Here is a 25,119-nt window from a genome sequence, read left to right on the forward strand (position 1 = left end):
GCGAAGAAGTGTGAGGGGGAAAAACGAAATTGGGAGAGGAGCAGTTCGGTTATAACTGCCGGGTATGGCTCTGCGGAAACTTTAGTAGCCGAAACACGCGTGCGATACTCTTCACGTGGTTTCATCGATTCACTACCGGGACTGGAGCATCTGTGTTCGTTTTCAATGTCGATTTAGATAAGACACTTCATTCTAGTAGGGCAGTGAACCAACGGGGTGTGCCACTGGAATTTCGTTGGAAAGCTCGAGCGTATTGTCTGTCTCTTCACCAAACTTTGTAAAACCTCTGAATTCTCGTCGAGCGTGTCGCTTCAGACAAGTATTAGTTAGCCTACTAAAACTGATTAGGACTGTGATATTACATTCGACTGCAGGCATACTTGCTTGCGGTGATGATATCCGGAAAAATTCGACAAGTTAGGCTACCTGTTTACAGTGGCCTACTATTTCTTGTTCTGTCTTACTCGACGCATACCGCGAAATGCGCTACCATAGCTCCGCAAACTGGCATTCCAAATGCTGAGCAGACTAGTGCGCTTAGCTCGTGGAATCCAACAGTACCCGATACTTCTGTCAGGACTGAAGAAGTTTTCCACCAATCGCCGGGCAGTAGCGTGCGCTTACACTCACCAGCTGTTTCCACGGGAACTAGCATTTCAACCAGTGAAAATGAACGCGCTGCCTCATCGGCTACTTCTTCGAGGCTCGCACGGTCAACAGGTCTCTTTGAATCGACGGGAACGGAAGCCAAGATGTCAGCGACAAGCCCCTATACCCCTAGTTCATCGAACACAAGTCCAGAAGAACCTTCTTCAACAGCTGCTGGTATGCATGAACCACAAAAATCAAGGTTTATTGAAGACTTGAAAGCCGGTATTAGGCATTTCATGTCGACTATGGGCAACGGGCTCGCAAGGAAGCTACTGCAAGCTGAAGTATCGACGGAATGTAGCCTCGGCGTGTTGAAGTTCATGCGCGCCATCCAGGAGCTCGAGCCATGGGCCATGAGACGTAAGTGTTACCTGGTTTGTTCACGCAACTGAGATAACCTGTACTTAAAGGCAGCTGGAATATTGAGCAGAGCAGACACAGTGTGCGTAGAATTAGTTAGTGCCTGATTATCGGCTAGCTGAGATTTTACCACGAAATAAAATTATTGCTATGAGATGCGAAACTACATATTGCATACTATGAGTGCTTGCTCCAGTGCTGGACATGGTGGGGTGTATTTTATCATTTCCAGCGCTGAAGCCTACACGGCTCGACTTTTATACCGCAGTTTACCTCTCTGATTAAGGCTCCAACAAAGCGCCTAAATTCTCCCGACAATAGGGAATCTCTATATCAAGTATACAATTTCTTGCCGTTATTAACGCGCCTAACCTTCATTACATAACTGAACAATTTAGCTTTGTGGGTTTAGCAAGATGTGACAGCGGCCTGCGTCGATGTGCTATATTAAAGCAATAACCACTCATGAGGGGCCTTGTTCAAAATCCTATGTAGTGCTAAAATTGCAGCGCATTTTATTTCTGCAAATCAAATGTAGCCTACATACGGGTATATTTAGCCACGACTTTGTGTAAGAACTCCTCGAGTTGTGCGAGTACATTATCCAACAGATCTTCCATTTGAGTCATCATTAAGTGGACGTTTGTTTACCTACGCACACATGCAGTGATCGACTCTACGGCCAAGTACCCGAACGGCATGCTCCAGGCTTCCACGGCCGACTTGGGCGCTTACGACGAGTGCATCGAAACTGTCGTGGAAGACGAATACGGCGACGTCAAAGTGCGTGGCCAGTACTGCAACGTTCACGTGTCCCTCGGCGACGATCACTCATTCATCGGTGACATACTGCCTGCATTTTTCTACTCACACAGGAGGGTGAGCATACTTACTTTTTATGGCACGGTTTCTCTTCTTTCGTATTTTCTCTATTTATGCTGCAGGAAACAAGAACATTCCTTCCTATTTCCTGTATGCTAATTATAAAGTAAGATAATATTTATATCTACCTGACACATGTTGTTCACTGGGGAACTGAAAAACTCTCACGATATTTAGCCACAATGCTAGCATGTAGACTAAAAAGTAGAGTTCATACCGGTAAGATATTCGGTAGTGAAGAGGAATCCTCATCAGCGCCATTAGTCAAAGGAGGTTTCTGTTCACTTGAGAACCTCATCAAGATGAGCAGAAACGCCCTTAGCCTGGCAGGTGCCTTCAGACACCTAAAAAGACGCCTTGAAGCTCCGCGTATGCTCGCTGCCGCAAGGTTTTTTCATAAAAGCACGTCCGGCTTATTGAAATATTTGCAACACAATTTCTGGTCTAACACCTTTGAAAAATATTATGATGACACTAGAAGGTTGAATGCTCAGCCGACTCAGCCTTAACTGAAATTGGCTTCAACAAGTCTTTAAAAAGACTAACAGCGGCCCAAAACTGCAATGGTATTTTGTACACTAAACCCAGACTCCACTGGCGTCGCGAAGCTCTCATGCAGTTTCGTTGGAAAAGCACAGTGCTGATTTTATACAGTCAGGACGCCTGACATGGCACAGATGCTGCCATCGCTAACTTCAGGAGACACTATGTGGCCGATGGTCAAGCACTGCTGTCTGCTGGAGTTAAATGAAGGCTGCAGGGAAGGCCTACATAACGGCGTAATTGCTGAAAAACTACTTTCCTAAAAAAAAAACGAAAGGTTCTCAGCATAGAGCCTGGTAGGTTGCTCAATTTGCGTGATAACCTGAATTCTGGCGACTAATGATCATAGAGAGGACTTACGGTTGGTTGATCTCGAAAGACTAACAGGTATGGCACGATCTCTTAGCAATATGATTCTAACAGCCATCACAGCCCCATTTCATCTCACTGTTGGCAAGTCCCCAAAGTCAGTTCTCATAAGGCAGCAGGTCTTCGAAATTTCTCGGCACAAATAGCTCATGTGCACCGGAGACGATGGAGGATGCTTTAACGTTTCTGGCGTCTAACTCATGAGAGAAAATTTGACAGAAATGTGTTTTCACGACGGCCCATGCCGTGGCGCTTCCGCCATAGGGTGCTTGACGGCTGTTCGAATGGAGCATAAATATTCTCACCAAATGAACCTATAACAGCCGTAGCTCATCTGCGTAATAACAGAGTGAGATCAACATTCTGAGTATAATTATTACATTGGGGTTCAGAAACAACGTTCTAGAGCAATCAACGTGCGTTGGCTATTGTTCACCTTTCTTAAGCACATCACTTTCAGGTAGTTAGATTACAAGAAAGGCAAGGTTTTGCCTATCTGCTGTAGCAGTAAGAAGGATGAGATTTGACCTGAACGACCAAATGTTTTTTTAGTTTGTCTGTAACCAACTATTTCTGTCTCAGGAAGAAGCACTTTAGTCTATCAATGGATGTGTCATGCACTGATCCTCGTCATCAGCCGCATAGATAACAATAATTGCTTGCTGTGGCTAATTTTGCACTTGCTAACGCGCTTTGCATAGTATGTTGTGTGGAGTGCAGGTGCAATTAGCACAACTCCATCTCATGCTTCCGATGATTCAAAAAACAACTTGAGGTAAATGTTAGGGTTAGGCACTGCGTTTTCGTGAGCTATACCTACTAGAAAAATGTGCAAATAGGAACGAGTGAGAACGCTGAAAGCGTGTTTTGTAATTTTCATGCTCTTTTCTTACCAATTCTTCTAGTGATGAGTAAATTTCGGGCTTCGAAAACCAAATATCTCAACCCCCTACTTCTTTGAATTTTGCTCAACTGGTTCTCTCAAAGGGGCCTCGGTTATTCAACTTCAAATAAATGATCGCGGAAACACATTTTTTTGCATATTAAAGCACAGAACTTGAGCCAATAGACGGTGAGCAATGTATTTGTTTCCGTCATGTTTGCAATGAGTGGCAATCGAAACTTGTTTGAGCTGTGTTCAGCAAAAATTAACATGAGAAAATGGTTTTAAGATGCCAGATATGAAACGACTAGATCAATAGTATAGGAACAAATAAACATAGGAAATATGCATTAAGTGGTTCTTGCGCAGCTTCTCGACAACGTTGGAGGAATGCCCTAAATAATAAAACTATGTGCCGTATGACAAACCACGTTTTCGAAATGAATCTACCACTTTTTTTGTCGCATTCAGACAATGCCACACATGAACAGCAGGACCACAGTGCTTTCCATTGTTACAATACGTGCATATTGAACACGTAACGCTAGTGCTATACAAAAAAGGCATAGGTGCCGTGAATATTAAAGCTTGAAGGGATGAAAAATTCCTGTAGACAAAGTGTCGCTAACTACAGCGACACAGCATGTTCACGACGTTTTCAGTGCTGTAGAGGGCATTTTTATAGAAGATGGAGCGTACACGTGATCCTTAGGTTAGCCTAAACGAGTAAGTGAGTGAGTGAGAACAGCTTTATTATGGTCCAGTGCAGACGCTGAGGTTGCCGCGCGTCACCCGGCTACTCCCACGTCGGGACCGGCAGGTCTAGCCTGATGGCCCAGTTGCGGGCACACCGGACGGCCAGGATTTGGTCCTGAAGTTCTGGGCGGTGCAGGAGCGCATCCCACTCGGGTTTGCTATAAGTTGGTCCAAGCGACCCGCACTCCGGAAGCCGTTTACAAACCATAAGCTGGATTTTTATTTCATCAGGTTTTTAATGCTAATCGCGAAAGAGGAACATGCGAGGTCGATTATGTGTTCTTTCAGAGGTGGAACGCTGCGAGCTATTTAACGATGCATTACCAGTTATATTTACCTTACAATCGTGTTTTACGCAGAATGACCTAGCGAGTCGTGTCGCTTTGAAATCGATCGGGTGTACTTCAGGTCAGCGGCAACGTTAAGAGTGTCTTTTTTACTCTGCAAAAAAGTAATGGTGGTCGTTTTATTGCCCTAAGTGTGTTTCTTATTCATTAAATATCTTTCATTTTTTTATTATTAGACCCAAAACTTTACTTCCTATGTCACGGACAAGAGGCTGCCCGGTCTTCGTCTCGGCGTATGCTTCGTGAATTCATGCAACGCGAAAGACCTCACCAACATCGCACAAACACGTACGTACAGCTGTATTCCTATGACTGTGTGTGCGGGTGTGCGTACCGAGGTGACCAAGAAGTACACGTGATTCAGAATTTTGTCCTGACAACAGTGAAAGTATATTACATAGAGCATAGAGGAACGTCTTGAATTGATTCATTACCCCTAATACCAAATATTTGTTGCCAGCCTTCTGGCCTGGCTGAAAGGTGGTGTCAGAAATATGACTTAGTTTGAACAATTACTTAGTTTGAGCACAGCGCTTGTCTCACAATGTTTTGCATTTAAAAGTTTGTGCTGAGGTTGCAAGTAATTGCACTGAATCGTTGGCTTTTTGAATCAGGCATTGAGATCACAATCCACCTGGTAGATATATATGAAAAAGAGTAGTGTTTTATTACAACAAAAATTGCTTCAAGTGCAAGTTAACCAAAATGATCGTTTCATACGCTAAACGTGAGTGGCGTGTGCATTCACGGAAGAAATTCTCGGTTCTGCTATTATTTATAGTTTTTCTTGGAATTTTTTTTACAGTAATGGGAAACGTGGCAAAAATTGTTGTCAAGAACTGCGTGACGAACGAGGATGAAGGAATCAGCAACGCACAAGCCTGGATAATGTAAGTGTATGCATGTGTCTTCGGTTTGCTAGCTGAAACTTTCCATCTTTTATGTCTATGCAGTTAAGAATACGCACATTGTGATAAAGTTTGTATACATAAGATGAAGGAGATCCTGCCTGATCGTGCACATCAGACAGTATACAAAACCCCTAGGTGACAATGTAATAATAATGATTTACAAACGTTCTAGAGATATGAACAATTTAGTGGATGTTAGTTTTACTGTAGCTTAAGAAACGCATATTCCTATATGGTTTCTGTTAGAGTTTGTCTAGAATGAGTACATGTGAGGCTTTTTTTACATCGTTCTCATTCATTTGCAGTGGTTATTTGGCTATCCTAGCAGCTGTTATTGTAGCAGCGACGGGTTTTGAGCTACTGACGGAAAACTGGGACAAGAGTTCCAAGAATGGTAAGAAAATATCTTCGGTCTTGCATTATAACACACACACACACACACACACACACACACACACACACACACACACACACACACACACACACACACACACACACACGCGCGCACGCACGCGCACGCACACACACACACACACACACACACACACACACACACATGCACACTAGACCACCCGCCGCACTGGTCTAGTGGCTAAGGTAACCGGCTGCTGACCCGCAGGTCACGAGATCGAATCCCCGGCTGCGGCGGCTGCATTTCCGATGGAGGCGGAAACGCTCTAGACCCGTGTGCTCAGATTTGGGTGGACGTTAACGAACCCCAGGTGGTGGAAATTTCCGTAGCCCTTCACTACGGTGCCTCTCATAATCATATGGTGGTTTTGGGACGTTAAACCCAACATATCAATCTATCATTACAGACACACACACACACACACACACACGCACGTACTATATATATATTACGGAGAGCTTTATTTGAAAACATGCGCATTCATTATTATTTGGTTGAAATAGTGGTATAAAAGAAAACAACCGACTTGCTCTATCTTAGCTGTGAAATAATGGTTATTGTGAGAAAATATTGTTTTCCGCAAAGAACGTGACGCAGCCTACAAACGCAGAATGTGCCTTATAAGACGAAGGGAGAGCATCAAGGGCTTCTTTGACGTCCTTATGGTTCAGGGGTTAAAAGGGTCTTAGTGGTTGAAAATAACGTTGATTGAAAAAAATTCTATGAGTTATAATATGGCATACCTAGTAATCATTTTTATTTGCATTTCTCCAACTGCCAAAAATTAAACTGTGTATTCATTGAAAGGAGCTTTTAACTTAATTTAAATTTTTCCTTCCAGCTCTTCTATACAGGAGCGTTGTGGCGTTCTCAGCCTTGTCAAACACACGACTCATTTTGAGCGTCAACAAGGACAAGGAATCGGAAACTTACTCGTACCGCTTCATGCATGGCATCCGCTTCTTGAGCATCTTTTGGATTTGTCTTGGGCATTCCTACGGAACCATCACTGAAAACATAAGTAAGCCTCCTTGCGGCATTTATTGTCACTATAGGAAATGGTGAATGTTCTGTAACAAACGTTCTGGCTTATAAAGTATACTTTCAGGAAGCTGTAGGTCAAACTGTAAAAAGAAACAAGTTTGCTCTAAAGTTCTGAATAATCCAAAAAACGAATTTGTGCACTACAAACCTTGTTATTTAATCATCTCTATGTTATAGCATGCTGTGAGGCTTCACTGAACTGTTTTCGCGGAGTATAGGGAAGTGAGATGAACAAGAGAGGAACTGTTCCGGGCGTGCATTTTTGTGCACAGACCGGGCTGTGCATGGCGGAACATCTCGAGAGGCACTTCATGTGGTAACCTTGCTGAAATGTTGCGGTGAAATTACTGTCGGCATTCGCAGTGCACCGTATAAGCATATTCAAATTTGACTAAGCATTGTTTATTTCACCATAGATAAGAACATGAAAGCTGGCATTGAAACACTTTATTGACAATGTACTGCGGTTACCTTTATTTCAGCAAGACTTGTGAATGCCCTTCACTACTTCGAGCGCTGGGAAACACTTATTGTAACAGCAGGCTACTTGGCTGTGGACAGCTTCTTCTTTTTCAGGTAAGCCTGAAATGATTACTAAGACTAAGCTGGTAGAAAACAAGCAGGTCTCCTGCTGGAGTAGAAAGTACAGTGTAAAGTGTAACCTTGGCCTCCACCGTCCTATGAAGAGTATGATAAAACCAGACCTTATAACATTAAAATAAAGGGGTATTTTTCATGCAGGCTCTACAAGTTCAAGATGGCACTTTTTTTAGAAGGGTGGGGGGCGTGGAGGGGGCAATGCTATTGCTTAATGCAACGTTAGAAGATTACCTTCTCTTGTAACGTTGCCTCGACGTGGGTTTTAGTAAGTGACGTGTGACTCATTTTCTTGTAAAGCCTGCAAGTCTTGACAAACTTGGTGGCTCATCACTTAATGAATACTTCTCACAATATAGTATTTTCCTCATTGACCAATGAATAATATTTTATAATTACCCTAGCAATTACATTAACAGAATAGAAGCACTTGTTGTGTAAGTGGGCCCCTAATCCCAATGATATGCTTCTGACATAAACAAGAGAGAAGTGCTAGTTACACCTAAGCTAGAACGCAATCACTTTTAAAGGTGTAAAAAAAACATTTAACAGCATTACATTACATACTCTTGGAATATTTCAAGATATTCATTAGTTGGGTCTCGTCTTGATATATCGCACCCGCTTCTTTTTACTTCATTTCGAAATCCAAGCCCCTAAATATCTCACAATATATTCATGAACGACATACTGATACAATTCTTGTGTTTTTCGCTTTTCAGTGGATTTTTATTATACTACACAATCATCAAACAAAAGCGCAACCGATTTGTCGTAGCTGTGGTCGCAATCATCAGAAGATACATAAGGTGAGTTACAGTAAAAAGGTGGCATATAGTTCCGGTTTTTTTTTTTTTTTGCTTCAATGCCCGTGGCGGCAGGCACATTTCGATGGAGGCAGAATGATAGACGCCTTTTTAATGGGAAAAGTCAGTGCGCATTAAAGAACAAATTATGGTCCGCAATTGCGAAGCCCTGCCTCATTGCGCAGCGCATATTTTCATTGTAGTTTTAGCATGTAAAACCCTATAATTTATAACGTTTTTTTTGTTAAAATGTCTCTAAAAAGCAACGAGGTTTCGCCAGTAGCATATAAATTCATTTTAACGCTCTAATATTGTTATCAGTGATCATTTGAAGTGAACAAATGCCCACAACTGTGTTATGACGCAGTTTGTCTTAACCCATTTATTTTGCTGAACATTTACTTCAGTGAAGTGAAGCCAACCTGCACGTTCTATAACGACTATCACCAATAAATAACTACCTTAATCGGTGTCCAGTTTACTTAATATTTCCTTTATTATTCAACAATCATTACAAAAAAACCGTTCAGAAGAAATGTCGATAGTAGTATTGACGACTCATGCAGAAGAAAAAATCCAAATTTCGCGTGTCCGCTTGCGCAAAAAAGGCTCTCAAAATAAATTAACATGAGAATATTAGTAATGCGTCTGACGGAGTTGCTTTCAGTAGCGTGATTGCGTGAGCGAAATTAGTTTGATTTCCCGAATACTGCTTGCGGCCTTTAAGATGGAAGCTTTCATGCACAGATGTTTTGATGCACTGACTTTTCGAACAAAGTTCAATTCTCTTGCATTCGCAGGGCCACCGTGCCACTCTTCTTCATGATCATGTGCATGTACCTGCTGCCGCTGATTGCGACGGGACCCAACTCGAAAGAATTCTACATCAGATTCTACGCCGAAATGCGCAAGCACTGGTGGGACTTGCTCTTCCAGCTACGTAACTGGAGGGCGGACACAGAAGTGGTGAGTGTGGAGGTTTTCACAAAGCTACTGCTTGCTTATGTGATTTGTCAAGTTGAGTGATACACAAAACTTCAGGTTCATCTTCTGAAGTACCACTTTTCTCTGAGAAATCTCAGATGTACTTCTGAAGACGCATCAAAGTTATAGTAAAAGTGAAGAAGAAAAAAAAAACGGGCAAACACAAACTAGTTTTAGGAAAAGTAAAGTACAGCCAAGATCATCCTTAACGCTACTTATCATGTTTACAATACACACAGGCTCACCCACATGTAATGGTGAAAAAAATTTGTTGATTGGCTTAAAATGAGATCAATTATTGAAAGTTTTGCAGCTGTTGTACCATGTGTCTTTTACTACCCATTATGACGTGTTTTTTTGTTTTTATGACTTTCTAGTCCACCATGCCTCACCTGTGGTACCTCTCTGCAGACTACCAGTTTTTCCTGGTTGCGCTGATAATTATCCAGATCTTTAGAACGTAAGTATTTTTTACATATACGGTAGGCAGAAAGCATAAATATTTTCATTAATTGCGTGGGCTGCCAAGAAACGTTCCATAAATGTCACATTTTTCTTGGTGACTCTAATAAAAAAATAATGGTTTAAAAAAGGAGGCTTACATTTATTGCGTGAGATTGGATGCTAAGCACGTTGACAGGCCGTTTTTCGTACCAACCTAAAAAGACTTCAGATCATCTCGGAAAAGTGCAAGAGGCATAGGTAATTTCGGACAGCTTAACAAGCAGGAAAATTGCAGTTAATTTTTTTCTTTATTCAATATATCTGATGCAATTGATAATACGAAAGAGGCAGCTTAAGTCTATCCGAATGATTATTTTTACTTAGGAGTGGTACCTTGCTAGTAACCACCCGTATTTTTCTTGTATTTTGCAATTTTCAACAATAATTATTATGTAACAACAGTTCAGAAACCATCAAATTGTTGAGTCTGCTGAAGCTGTAGTGCTTCAGATGTACGAAGAGCAAGAAAACGTCAAGAAAACACGCACGCGTATGTCTGGTTCTTCAAAACTGACAACTTGGGTCAACATAGTGTTAGGGAGAATCTGTAGGCCCATGAAAAAAAAAACAAATTTCGAATTCATTAGGAAATTCTACTGGAACACGATGAGTGATTGGCTTTGTGGGTTGGGGAGCAGCCGTTACGAAAGATATCCATGTTGATGTGGGGTCACTGTGTACGGTGAGCGTGGCCAAGTATGTGACATTCCTGGAAAACGATGAAGATAAACTTAGATGGTAACCCAGCAGTTTGTGATTATGAAGAGAGTAGCTGACCATCGTTCGATGAATAAACACAAACTTATGTGCAACTACAGGTACACTGCCTCGTGACCTCCCTTGAATTATTGAACAGACTGCGTAGTCTGTGAATAAATTGATATGAAATGCTTACTTTAGTGGCATCAGTTGCCTCGATTGACTCAATTTGCTTCAAGGAAGTGCCAATTTTATGAAAACTCTTAGATGAGCGACTTATAGCTTAACCTCGTGTAATAAAACTTCCTAATATCGAAAGAGCTATGTTCATTTTTTCGTTATACGCGGTTACCGTTGATGCAGAAGCCGGCGTTCAGAAGTGAAGTCACATATGAGGCTTTGGAAAGAACTTCTGTTTCCTGCTTTTGGTGCTTTGACAATGTCAACCAACTGTTTCCTACATTGGAAACATTTTAGGCATGTTTCTAAAACACAAAAAAGAGGCAACAGTCAGCAAGAACGCCAACAATGGAATTACAGGTCGTAGTGAATGCTCCATGCGGTATACGGCCCATCATTCAAACGCCGGCGTTGAAGATAATGCGGAATCGCGCAATATTCAAAACACAGACAATTTGACCTGTTCTTACATATGTTGCGTGCATGGCGGTTCTGTATGCAATTAATAACTGCAAAAAAAAAGAATGTTTTTTGTACTGCTTTGTTTTTTCGCATGTTCACCTTGAACCAAATACCCGTGTTTATTCTGCTATAATTTGCCTGAGTCACATCTCTCCTTTACACGTAATGCATCAGCGATTTCTTTTCATCTATTTGCAGGAGAAAATGGCTGATTGCGTTAATCTTTAGTGTGTTGTCACTTGTGTCCTGTGGCATCGCTGCCTGGCAGATATACGGCACCAACATGACACCATTCCTTGTGCCGGTGGCAAGTGAGTTTAGGTAAGTGCTAGCCTTTTGGCGACAAGCACCGGATTTCAGGTTATACTGAAAGCTCTTTGAATGTGGTAGCTTAAGGGGGGAATTGAAGCGGACGATTGAAACAGTTGGTGATACATGATCTAAGTGTACTACGTGGTACAAAGCACGGACGGCAAGAAGACAAGGACAAGTAAAGACTATCAACTGAAGGTTTATTTATCCTGCATTGCGCTTATATGTGACAACCAGAAAAAAAGAAAGAAAGGAAAGTTGCATTAAAAGAAACGTCACACTTCATACACCCGAAAAATGAGGCCGAATAAATCACAATCATTACACACATGCGCCATTTGCCAGATGATGAAGCTCTTTAACTAGGAGGGCAACCGATGGTGGGCTCACACGGTTGTCAGGTTCCCGAGCCATTCTCTCTGCTTCAATAATCAGGCGAGTGTGATCAATTTTGTGTCTGTGCAATACAACTGTATTTTCAAACAGCGCATGTCAACCACAGCCAATGTGCGTCCTACATCGGGCAGACTGGGTGGTGCCTCAATGAGCGCATTCGTAAGCTCGCACGTGATGTTCGCAATGGCAATGAAGGATTCATGGCTGAGCATGTCAGCAGTTGCGGCTGTCATGCGCTGATTGAAAATACAGTTGTGCTGCATAGGCACAAAGATGATACCACTCGCATGATTATTGAAGCAGAGAGAATGACTCGGGAACCTGACAACTGCGTGAGCAAACCATTGGTGGCCCTCCTATAGATAAAGAGTTTCATTATCTGGCGAATGACGCACGTGTGTAATGAATGTAGTACATTGTGCCTCATGTTTCGGGTGTATGAAGTTTGACAATCGTTCAAATGCTACTTTCTTTTCTTGTTTTTTTCCTGGTTGGCATATGTAAATGCAATTCGGGGTAAATGAACCTTCAGTGTATATAGTCTGCGCTTGTCCTTGTCTTTTTCCCGTCAGCGTTTTCTACGGCGTAGTATACTTAGATTAAGGGTGGCGCTGTCCTAGCCACTAGTCCTCTACATGATGGGATTCACTTTGCTATTGTCTCACAAAAGGGGACGAACATAAAAATTTAAAAGAGAGGGCAGCAGGGAAACATTCTGTATAACAATGTGCCAAGGGACGCCATCTATTAGCACGCGATCATTTTCTTATCTGTTCCTCAAAGGATCACGTATTAAACAGATGATGCGATGAGGCACTATTCTCCTGAATGACGCAGAGCAACTCGAAGTACTTAGGATATTAAAACATTCAGACCTCAGTAGTATAGACTAGTTGCGTTTGTGGCACTGTTATGTGAATTTTTAAGGAAACCCTTATTATGTCACTTTAATTATCCCACACGTTACCATAATTTTGTAGCGCATGTTGTTCGTTAAAAAATAATTTTGCCTGCAGTTTTGTCATGATATAGCCCTACGAGCCAACTCAACATTACAATAATTACTTTATTGTTTTTTTCTTTAAAGCACAGTACTGGACACGCTAAACCACTATTACATGCTTCCATTCTACCACGGCGTCTGCTACTTCTCTGGATGCCTAACATTCCTCCTCGTCAAGAAATATGGAAAAGCGAAAATTTCAAAGGTAAGTCATACCATGTTTAGCAGGGTATCTCAAAACACTGTAAAGATGCTTTCGTTTGTGATTCATAGTTTTTGAGTAAACGAGAAAAGTTACTTACTGAAACACAGAAACAATGACCAAGACTAACAACTTTGAGGTAATGTATCAAAAATGAAACACGGTTGGTGTATCATATATGGAAACATGAAATAAGCTTGCTCATTTAGGTTTTTCCTAAAAAGAGCATTTGTTGCCAACTGGAGGGACAGGAAACATGATACTCCTTATTATCAAAATTTCTCCGAGTCTTCATTGTTTCTTTGTTCCTTACCTCCAATTTATTAGCTTTCACAGTTTTCTTACAGAGACCGATTCCGTCTTTGCTCCTACGCAGATGATCCAGGCATCACTGTGGTGCATCAGCTTATTCTGCGGTCTGTACTGCCTGTTCATGAAGATCGAGTGGTACCGAAGCAGTGAACGGGCTGCGGAGTCGAAGCGCGTGTTTTACGCTTTCACTGACCGCATCTTGTGGTCTATCTGTGTGGCGTGGTTTGTCTTCGCCTGCTCTACAGGCAGAGGAGGTAAGCTTACATGATTAGGCTAAATACCCAGAAGTGTGCGTTTTAGCACAGCTTTTCTCTGGGCAAGTTGGTGTGACACTTAAGAAATAAATTAGCCTTAAAGACGCGATGAAAACACTATACAACAGCACCTGTGCTTCTCATGTTTTACTGTGGCATTCATTCCCTATTTCTGACTGAGGTATTTGGCAAGTTGGTGTTTTACTTCGTGTTTAGGTATATATACCATATAGTAAATAAAAAATAACACCTGTTGCTGACTTTTCAGTTTTGGTCTACTGCCACATATGCAATTTTTTTCAAGATATGTGTTAACTTTCTTAGTCGCGCCTCCTAAAGGTTTACAAAGGAAGTACAATGATCTCCAAAGAATGGTTAACCTGTATTTTTAAAAGCAGTCATATATGTGGTAAGACAAGACTCGCTACCCCCGGCACGCATGTCTTCGTAATTATCAAGGGATTAAAATGCATTTCATGAAACAATCTCAAGCAGGCTCTCTGTTCCTATATTGGCTCCGATAACTAAAGATGTTGTCGTTTTCTGAGGACATTTTTTGTAAAATAGTTACAAGGTGGTATCATATTTTGCTGTTCTCTCAGATAACCATGTGCCATAAACAGTTAGCCCCTTTAGGTGCCGCTGCAGATACGGCTCCTCATAACCACGTTTCCTCGCAAACATTGTGTTCGACGCCGAACTGAGGGTAATAAGAGCTGCATACGCACATTTTGAATAAGTTAGTCCCTGTCGAGGTCTTGAAGCTCATAAATGTTTACAAACGGTCCCGCTCCAAATGTTTGCTATTCGTTTTATGAGCATATTGATGCCCGGGTGAAAGGTCTCTGAGATTTTTCTGTAAGACAAATTAGGCGCCCATGGAATGGCTCTGTTGGCTATACGCGATAATTCATTCGTGTCCAAGAAAAAAAAAACAGCGTAGCCCTAATTTGTGTTTAATCTCAAGAGTGGCGAGCAAACCAGAAACTAACAGTTCTAAGACTACACCGAACTACAATATTCAAAAGGTGCTTCTATGTACTTTTTGAAGGACTAATGGGAGCCAGGTAAACAATGCCGAATCATAAATAGGAACAGTGGAATACAAGTTGAGTTTTTATTCACTTTCTATACTGTATTGCGTGTTCTGACTTTTTTTTTTCACTTGGAACGAACGCAGGATTCGTCAACCGCTTTCTATCCTGGAATGGATTTGTGCCGCTGAGCCGGTTGTCTTTCGGCGTGTATCTCATTCACTCACCGTTCTTCATCCTCATGTACAACATCGCCAGGGAACGCATCTTCTTCTCGCACTTCACGCTGGTGAGTCTTCTGGGAACTGACTGTGCCTGCCTTTGTCTAGCGTTGCAATATCAGCAACATGCAATCATCACTAGTGAACTCGCTTGATATTTGCTAAAGACGCAGTCACGTTTTAGCCTCATAACGTGGTTTCTGCAATTGAGCTAGCTTCGCGGAATGACTTCAGTGGTAGATAACAGCAGCATTGTAATTAAGAAAATTGGCCGGACGACCAACGCCGAGAGACGCACACTTTCATCATTTACTGGAGTCTCGTCAAAGTTGGGTAGCTTAGTAAAACTTAAAAACAAAAATACATAGTACCAAGTTAGCCCCCAAGCTGTGCATGGTGCCTGCATGTGCGAATATGTACAGTTGTTTTGAATTTATCAATCGTAAGGTGAGCAACCAAGGATTCTCATTTATGATGAAAATCCTCATCAACACTTATGATTCTTGCACCACGCAATTTAACTCAAAAGACCTTGTTAGGTGGCGTAAAGAAAATATAAAAAAAACATTAGAGGAACAGCTGGATATAGATGCAGCTCCCCAATATCTAAAAAAGTTTGCCGGCTTCGAATGGTGCCGTACTGCACAAGCAACCACGCGCAACTGGTTTTACCTGAACGTAGTTGGCTTAAACAAGTGTTGAGCCGAACTGGGGCTCGGGACTACGCCTCACTTGACTGCACAACGCCACTTTCACTGAATACATAGAATTCATGCAGGCATGGCTTTTGTGCGTTCATCATGCTGTTGAAGTGCTGGCTATTAAGGACAACTACTGCATGTTATCAGAGACACTAGCCAAAATATGCAGAGCGAAAAAAGAAACGACGTTTTGAGGCTTTTTATGAATTCTCACCAATGACGCGCTTTTAGGCGTGGTAATACATCTTCTTTATTGACCAGTTTTTCGATCAACTGCAAGTCATAGCCTGAGTTCACAGTAAGCTTACTTATTGTCTTTTTATAAAACACTGTAGTTTGCAGAAAAATGCAGCTTTAGGAGCAAACTTAGCTGGTCAACCATCGTAAATTTGGTTGATTTCTTTCCATATATATATACAGCGTGATGTGCGTAGAAAACGCATTAACTTCAGCGTTTCCTTCCGGTGTCATCGGAAGAAAATGTCAACGAGAAATAATTCCATGCCACCATTCAACGCTCACTGTAGCTCTAATTGTGCAGGTATCCCAATGCTTCGCTGTCATGGTGTGGAGCTACATCTTAAGCTATTTCCTCTTCATCGCCTGCGACGCGCCAACGGGACACTTGGATAAGCTGGTGTTCATGCGCGAGCGGCGAAAGGAACCAACGCGGTCTGACGTAATGGCCAATGGCGTTCATCACAACGGCAACAACAACGTCGGGGACTTGCCCGTCGGGTTCATCGAAGAGGGCCCAATCAAGAACTACTGGACTGTGCCCCCGTCTATAGGAAGTTGCGGCGACGGCTGCTGTACCGAGAAGAGTTGCCGCCTGTGATGTTTAACACGCGCCAACAAAAGCGAAGTGAGCTCGTTGGTGGTGGACAATCTACTCGAAAAGCGGCAATATTCCGGCAACCGATGCTTGTGCGCGCGGCTGCTGTACAATTGCCCCCCCCCCCCCCCCCCTATTTGATCCTGGCCTCAGCGTTCTGAGAAAAAAAAAGGAGTAGGCGAACCTATGCCTTCAGTGCCATTACACGCGCAGGCAAGCACATTAATGTGAGAAAGAATTACGCCACGTTCGAAAAGCGTTACCGCGTGAAAATCGCGCCAGGGAAAAAAATTCCCGACCGGTTTTTGAAGCTGATTGTTTTCGCTGACGTCTGCGACCATGTGTGACGGCTGCAACCGAACCGAGTCGACTCATTACGTGTCACGTAATTGCCCGACGCGGAAGCTTCGCTCGGGAAAGTTTTCACGCGGGATGATATCATTGTTTGCGTCACATGTTGGTTGAACAATGAATTCCTCTTGTGCCTACGGGCTAGTGGCATGTAATGAGCTATATGGGCACATCCTACTGCCTTCCAATCTTCCACTCTCTCTCAATTTTTGTTAATTCCGTTCGCAACGTCATACTGATATGTGGTCGCATCTAGGAAGGAACCGGTTGTAATGACAGTAGCGTCGCTTTGTTTGGCAAGAAACAATAACTTCGACCCTTTGATGTTACTCACGTTCACACTACTAATCAAACGGATCTCGCGCCACTATTATGCTGTGCTTGCTGCTTAAGAATCAAAAGCCAAAAACAACAAACATGACAATGCTTTAGTGAAGCTACCGCATTTACTAAGGCTCTATGTGGATCAAAGGCGAAGTGGCTGGTCGGCCTATAGCCGTACTTTCACCCACAGAATGCTGATGCGCTAAAAAGGGGCAAGCACTTGTACGTGAATGAAAACATCTTAAATATTTATTTTTACTAACAAACCTTCGCACAGCGCGCAAGACTTTCACATTATCAGCATATTGCATTCTGCCATTTGAGTGAAATGCGAACCTATTTATTTTGTTCATACAACAAATGCGCGCAGTGCTTTGTAAATAACTTGTAAATAAACTGTGTCATCTGTTCTTGTGTAAACTGGCTGAGTTGTTTCTATGTCGTTGAGTTACAATATTTCGCTAAATAGTTGTATATACGCGTTAGACGATATCGCATCGAAATCGGAGCACGCAAGTTTTTCGGAGCCATTCCTTGCCCAAATAGATTATATGTGTCATGATTTTAGATGTAAGAAAAACCGATCAACCTTAATGTACCCAACCTTAATGTACCTAAAAAAGTCAGGCCTTGGCATTAAAATCTTCCATTGTTTTTTGATGTAGAGCTCACTCCCAGTGCTGTCTAAATAAATAACAGCTGAGGTTATAGTTGTCAAAACCATAGGATGATAAATAGGCACAGAGTATGAGGCTTCGGAATGATTTATGTCACCTGGTGTCCTTTAACGGGCACCTCAATATAGGTGCACTTACGTTCATGCATTTAGTCCCATGTAAATTCCTCAATATTGTCTAAGAGAAGACATATTCGTATTGCGTAACAGATAATTATTTCTGTAAAAAAGTATTTTGTTGTAAGACTGTACAAGCGAATGTATACCTTAGAAAATTGTCGTAAATTACGGAAAAGTTTAACACAGTAGAATATGAATACATTACAAGAAAGAGGCAAAAGAGACGGAAGCAGCACATAATTGGGTGATAGTAAAGATTTCTAGCGTTATCTAGGATACATTTTACTGCTAGTCTTGTTTAACACACAATAATTCACAATTGTGGCTCACTATCAAAAAATAAAAAAAGAAGTGGCGAATTGCGTTAATAAAATGGGAGAGACAACCATAAAGCCCGAATTCGCGAAGTGTTTGTTTTCTGCGTATGTAAATCAACACAATATTGAAATGATATGTTTAATGAACGGGCATCATTGGCTGTTTATTTGTGTTCAATATGACCGACAACTTTTCACGTTCATTGGAGAACACAAGAAGGCTCCTAGGAGCAGCTAATGCCGTTTTCAGATGCCCACACACGCTGACGCGTTAGGCACATGTGTGTGCATTTTTAAGTGAGGCGGGTAATTTATGGCACATCGTTTCAATGTACGATTGCATAGACTATTTGGATAGCAATACTGTAGCTGATCGAGTAGTATAAACAATGTGAGCAAGGCGCAGTGAAATATTGTTAAAGCAAATTCTGAAGTTTTAGAAGTCAGGGGTGCTATACAGGATCAGCCGAGTTTCGGCCAAGTTTCCTGAAACTACGGATTTTCCCGAGCTCTGGCGACACCTCCTTATGAACGAGCCAACAGTACGAAAAAGTACATTCACTCCTCAGCGTACTACGTTTCATTGCTTCCAATGGAACGAGTCATCGCGTCACGGACGATCGACTAAGTTGGGCAGCTTTTCAAACCAGAGGCATCGTTTTTCATTTGTTTGTCGTTCCAATTAGAGCAGAAGTGCACCCATGCAATAAAAATGTAGGGAACGTTTTGTGATGATATATTTAGAGGCAGGGGGAGCTTGAATTTATTTTGAAGCTTTTATTGCCTGCAATAAGTCTGTTTTAGAATAATCAGCTCGGTGGCTATTGACATCAGCACCGACCGAGTGTCTTACAACATCGCGACCGCAGCTAAACCCGAGGCCACGTGTTCATCACCTTGGTCAGCCTGTAAATTCTAGTACGCTGCTCGGGCGGTGCACATCGTCTTTGTTGTCATCGCCCACTAGCACCCGAGCCCGTGCGGCCGGTTAATTAGCTATATAGGGGCGAAGCTCCTAAAGCCATGGGTCTGTCCCTCCTAGTTCATGTTACGTGACCGCCTATATAGTTTGATAATTCACTCAGCAGGTGTGGGTGGATGGAAAGACGAACGGACAGATAGACAGATAGAAAGGCGCACGGACGAACGGATGAACAGCCAGACAGACAGACGATTCATGGTTTACCAACAAAACACTCCTATGCTTCACCCCACTCATCATCATTCCCTCCGAGGATATAATGGAAGTTTTTTTGGCTGGACAGTATACTTGGCTAGTTAGGCCATGACATGCTAAAACCGAGCTGATTACGCCAAATTATAGTAAGGCCGAGGTACTTACGTCACATCTTGAAAAGACCATGCTAATGAAGTCATGTAAAGCTAGATCCGGACTAACTACAGCATGTTAGTCAATGAGCCAACTGAGGTATGCTAATTAACGCTACGTTATTCATGAGCACGCAACAAAATACTATGCTACTTACCCTCTAAATATGATGACAGTAAGTATTTTGCTAATCAAAATTACGTTTAATAACTCTACACTGATCAGGGCCTTCTCAATTGCGGCCGAAATAAATGTCTTCTAATTGAAGCCTTATCAATTAAGACAAGACAGCTAAGTGTAATGGTCAATAAGCCTCAGCTGGTTTGTACAAAAACATTATGACAGAGCTGATGCGGTCTTAACTTCGAAGTCGACCACGCACGTGAGTTGACGACAAACTTAAAAGTTGCCAGAAGCTAGGTTATCACAAGCTCCTATATGGCTGCAGCCTTGCACAAGTAGTGTAAGTTCACCAAATATTTTATATGCAAAGAAGCTGCCACGTAGCGTTCACCGCACCAAATGCTTGACAGTAACAGCGGCACAATCGTAGTCACGAGTTGAACTCCGGCATTCTCAGAATCAGAGTTTGTATCCGAGTTCACGCGCCCAATTCTTTGATCTACAGACGTCCGTGGCGAAGATTGGGTACGCCCAACACGTTCGCTCTTGCCGAGGAGCAGTACTCACGTCGAGCGGCACGATTAATTTGTCAGCTTTATCGCGCAGACTATGTACACACGCGTGCAGAAAGAAAAATGATATCAGCTTGCGGCTATGATGTCTCTCAATCAATATCACCGCGCTCACGACGTATCCAATTACAGCTACGTTGCAGCCATGACGGGAGCGCCCCTGGTGACCACCTGTCCTTATATTTATTTGCAATACTTGATAGAAGCGATACGAGCAGCACTACACATGGCAGGTCAGCAATGAAGGAAAAATCAAGCTTGCGCGACATAGGGCGAATGCACAATGTCACTACCGCTCCCGGTTGTGGTGTCAAAATTTATTGTTTATTTTCATGTTCTCAATTGTACCCCCCCCCCCCCCCCCAAGTAAACTACGACGGTGGCAAAGAGCCGACTATTGAATCCATGGGATTCTATGGAAGTTACGCTACCAGTTTATATATACCTTGGAACTTGTCCAAAAGAGGACATACGCCTACGAACACGCCTGTGGGAGGCACGTGTTGAGTTGGCAAAAAAGTCACAGCTTTGCCACAAAGGTGAAGCAGTGAACGTGATAGCAACGAATTGAAAGGTTACGCGCAGATTGGCAAGCAGATCAAAACGTGCCCCGCGTTTCTCACGCACAAAAATGCACGAAACGTACTCACAGGTACAGATGAACGCGAATAAGTATCTCAGTTGTTACTTCGCTGTGTCTGAAAAGCGCGGTCTTTTCGCAAGCGGAGACTGCAAAAATTGCGGTGACCTTTGTACGCCCGGTAACTACCACAGAGTAGTTCCGGCGAAAGCTTAAGGATAGCCAAGACATAAGATGCTCCCACCCGTGAGTTAGAAGCGTGCGGGTGTGCTTTGAGGGGCTTTACAACCACCCACTCCTTTCTTCTAGGCAAAATATGGTGGGAGATGAGGAAGTGCGCCACTGCATGCTCCTTGCACCATCTTGCTGATAATGTTGAAAACACGATAGTCTCTCCCCCCCCCCCCAATATGCCCATTGCAAGCGGTAAGTGGTAGATATAAATAACTTCCCGTTTGCTCGTTAAAGTACGTGCTCCTCGGTGGCTCAGTGGTTAACGTCTCGCCATCACAACGTCTAGGTTTCAAGTTCAATACCAGGTGCTGGAGCTTTTTCCTAGATTCTTTTCTTTCTTGCATTTTCATAAATATATATACGTATACATATACGATTCGTGATGGCGACAGGAAAATCCAGCTGAGAGTGTCCACATAATTGCTATCGCAATAGAAAATAACGCGACAATCACGCTGCCTCACTGCACTGTTAAATTGTTGACTGAGTGGCGGCGCTGACGTCTTCCCACGCGGTGTTTCTTTGATAACCGCCGCAAATGTACCATATGCGTCTCCAACAGCCTGAGCGTTCCTGTAGCCGTTTTTATCAACGCTGCAATCACGCGTTCCTTACTGTCTCAATGCTATGGCCGCCGTAGAGCAAGATCGCAGCACACTCGTCTGCCCGAGAAGCTCGGGCCATCTTGCATAGCTCACCAGAGCTACAATTTCGTGGTCAATGTTGCCGAATTTGGGAAGAACAGAATCATTGTGATCCTATAGGGAGCACGTCCTGAATCCGACCCGATCGGAACTTGGCTGCCACTCCACGTGACAATCTTAACCCACTAGCCACCAAACCATGAGGTGCGAAGCATTTGATAGGAACTACGCTTCTCGACGTGGTACCGGTTGATCACGTACAGCATGAAATGTGCACGAGCCACAGTGGGGAAATCCCCCTACTCGCCACCGGTGCGCTAAAACTGAAGAAGGCAACAGCCTCTACCAATAACCGATGACGTTCATGGATCAGAAACAGCTTTTCTTACATCCCCTAGAGACACGAACGTGAACATGTAGAGAAGAAGACGAAGAAGCGCCTCCTGCAGAGTATGTGCCACTTCACTCGTGACGACCCTAGTGAAGTGGAAAAACTCTTCCGCACGTATCTGGTTTCAGGCCTGGCTCCACTAGTGGCTCATCAAATAAATCTCTCTCCAAACACTGCATGCTCCACCCCTCTTTATTTAAGCAACCGTATTGTTGCGACTTCCCACTGTGTCTGAGTTCTTTTTTTTCTCGCTGCCTGTCTTTACGGTTGTTATGGATGTAGATTGTGCCACAAGTAAGGTAATGATCCCCCACCCCAGCACAAAGGCACGCATAATAATATATTTGTCATTAAAATATTATTCCCAGATGATATACCAGCAAGCCCATAATGCATCACTTGTTGGCCTAGCATCAGTTTCACTGCCATGATCAACCCAAGTGGCTAATAAAGTAAATATATGCGGATCCACCTTTGAGCGAATTGACCCAAATGTAGGCCTATTTATGCACTGAGGTATGGAACCCCACTGTAGCAGACAAGGCCAGTATACTTGTTTGATCATCAGCTGAGTACTACTCTCGAAAAGGAATGCTAAGAACCGAGATGACGATGGCTATGTACGAGCGACAATGACAAAGTACGTTAAAAGTGCTTACAATAATAAATCGCAGTTTTCTTATGATTATAGGTAGTTGAACTTTGCCTACAATTTCATGTCAGCGTTCGAAACAACATCAAATGTTATTGACGTTTGAAATATGCCCAGCTTCAATTGGCAACAGATATATTTTTAAAAGACATTACACTACGCTTTTCCAGTTTTTCAATCAATTTGTTCAGCGCCGTTACTCGTTTATAATTTATCGCTAGCCCATGTGAGTGGTACTAAGGAGCTTGACAACACTTTCTGTGCTAGGCCACTACTACTACGAATAATATACAGGCTTTTATGCTCCGCTACTATAACATGAATAAGAGGGACGCCCTTGTGGAGGGCTTCACAAATTTTGATCAACCCGTTTTATTTAACGTGCCCTGACATCGCACAGTGCATGAGCCTCTGGCGTTGCGCCTCTGTTGAAGTGTGACCGTCATAGCCGGAATTGAACCCTCTACTTTTGGTTCAGCACCTAAACACCATAACCACTGCTTCACCGCGACGGATCCACCACTAATACCACAACCTCCACTTCGATGTATCGTATCCACATTTCTCTCGGTTCTTTTTTTCTACTGTGTTTCTTCTTACCAATAATGTAAGTCAAGAGACTGCATGTCTCAACCGGAACGCATTGTTGCGCTTTTGTCGTGTCTCCCTCTCTACAATCACTATTCGCGGCTTTGTGATAGCATGTGTGGTTGCAAGGAAAATATTCGCTGCGAACATTACGACCCGTTTTGTTGAAAGTCGTGCTTGCAGAGGAAACCGTCATTATGACATTGTGACCAGTAGCAACATTCGCTTGCCTTACATTTTTCCTTAAAAGCTACAAAAAATAACTAAAGTAAGACAAGTAGTTAAGGAACAGGTATTCGCTTCTTGATATGACACAAGAAACGCAGCCGATTTACTCCGACATTCAAAGAAACAGTGAGCAATATCCACAACGGTGAACATGGCCTCCTCTTTTCGGCACCGCGAGAGCAAACCTCAATGATGAAAGAAACGAGCTGGATGTGGGAAGGAGCTCCAGGAGCGCAATGCTACAGCGTGTAGCTTATTCACAGTCAGTTTGGTGGATGTTTTGTTCGGGTGGGAAGGGACTTGGGAGCGTATTTGCCACTCTGATCTTGAAATAAACCTTACATACGGTGCGTTTCGCAGCTTGTCATGGTTCACGAAACTTGTTTCTGATTTCGATTCATAGCACGTCGTAATTTTCCATGGTCTTTTTCTATATACGCTCCCGCAGAGGGGCATACAAGGTCGCCGACGCCTCCAAGCGCCTTTTCTTTCGTGGTAAGAGCGAGGAAGCGGCCCCAGAAGATCATTGCGCCTTTCGTATAAGCGCGCGGGGGAATTGCGTGTACAGTCGATTAGCGACGCTACGCTGACTTCATGCCAGCGTTTCTGGCAACACCGCCGTCCGTGCTTCTCCCCCCCCCCCCCCCCCTTCATTGCGACGGGAAACAACCCCGCAGCTCTCCATAAATAGCAGGCGCCAGCCGCTTATCCACCCCTATGCAACCGAAACGTCGTTACGTGCGATTGGTGGAGGAGAGATACCTTGAATTTTTCTGCGTAACTGACACTCACTGAATGCTCGGTTTTTATGGACGTTGCGTGACGGAGAATATGGAAAGCTGCGTCATTGTCTAAAGAATAAAGATGATACACTGGGAAAAAACCAATACAGCACAGCTTTTTCTTCTTTAAAAATAGAAATTCTTTGTGCTTGTGTGTTGAGAGCTGCAATAACAGCTGGTTGATTGCTTCGTTCTGGTAGCGGCACATACAGTCAACGCCGATAGACAATTTCGGGTGGTTTTTTCTTGGGGAAACGGTTGTAGTGTGGGATGCACTTAGTGGAATGAAGCCAAAGCATCATAGTGTGCGTGTGCAACTGATCGATTACCTTGTTGTGAGAATGTATACCACAAGTTGTAAACGCATTAGAATACAATAGTCCTGACACCAATCACAGACTTTCTTCAGAAAAAAGAATGTTTTTAGTAAATTTTTTCATGATTATAATGGAATACGATGGTTTCTGTATGCCCTATATACTTTACCCTTCGAGACATGCTTTTGAAACTCTTGGTTGCAAAATGTTTTTTTTTTTTCAGCTCTGAC

General features: G+C 42.9%; 1 protein-coding gene across 1 annotated transcript; it reads left to right on the forward strand.

Moving 5' to 3' along the window:
- The first annotated feature begins 249 nt into the window (after positions 1-249).
- LOC119161146 (nose resistant to fluoxetine protein 6) lies at positions 250-16,701 on the forward strand. Its single transcript, XM_037413498.2, has 15 exons — positions 250-1,011; positions 1,679-1,890; positions 4,968-5,079; positions 5,597-5,681; positions 6,008-6,096; positions 6,956-7,135; positions 7,641-7,734; positions 8,478-8,564; positions 9,362-9,527; positions 9,923-10,005; positions 11,589-11,711; positions 13,186-13,306; positions 13,680-13,869; positions 15,050-15,192; positions 16,367-16,701. Exons 1-15 carry the CDS (start codon positions 393-395, stop codon positions 16,661-16,663), a joined length of 2,601 nt encoding a protein of 866 aa, XP_037269395.1. The 5' UTR covers positions 250-392; the 3' UTR covers positions 16,664-16,701.
- The last annotated feature ends 8,418 nt before the right edge of the window (positions 16,702-25,119 follow it).

This window comes from Rhipicephalus microplus, chromosome X (genome assembly GCF_043290135.1).
Source record: "Rhipicephalus microplus isolate Deutch F79 chromosome X, USDA_Rmic, whole genome shotgun sequence".
Taxonomy (NCBI): Eukaryota; Metazoa; Arthropoda; class Arachnida; order Ixodida; family Ixodidae; genus Rhipicephalus; species Rhipicephalus microplus.

What these genes read in the sequence shown, in the direction of transcription:
- LOC119161146 (XM_037413498.2), top strand. Translation starts at nt 393, where the DNA reads ATGATATCCGGAAAAATTCGACAAGTTAGGCTACCTGTTTACAGTGGC. An exon ending in GGACAAGAGTTCCAAGAATG is followed by an intron (nt 6,097 to 6,955) that starts GTAAGAAAATAT and finishes TTTTCCTTCCAG; the next exon opens with CTCTTCTATACAGGAGCGTT. An exon ending in GAAAAGCGAAAATTTCAAAG is followed by an intron (nt 13,307 to 13,679) that starts GTAAGTCATACC and finishes GCTCCTACGCAG; the next exon opens with ATGATCCAGGCATCACTGTG.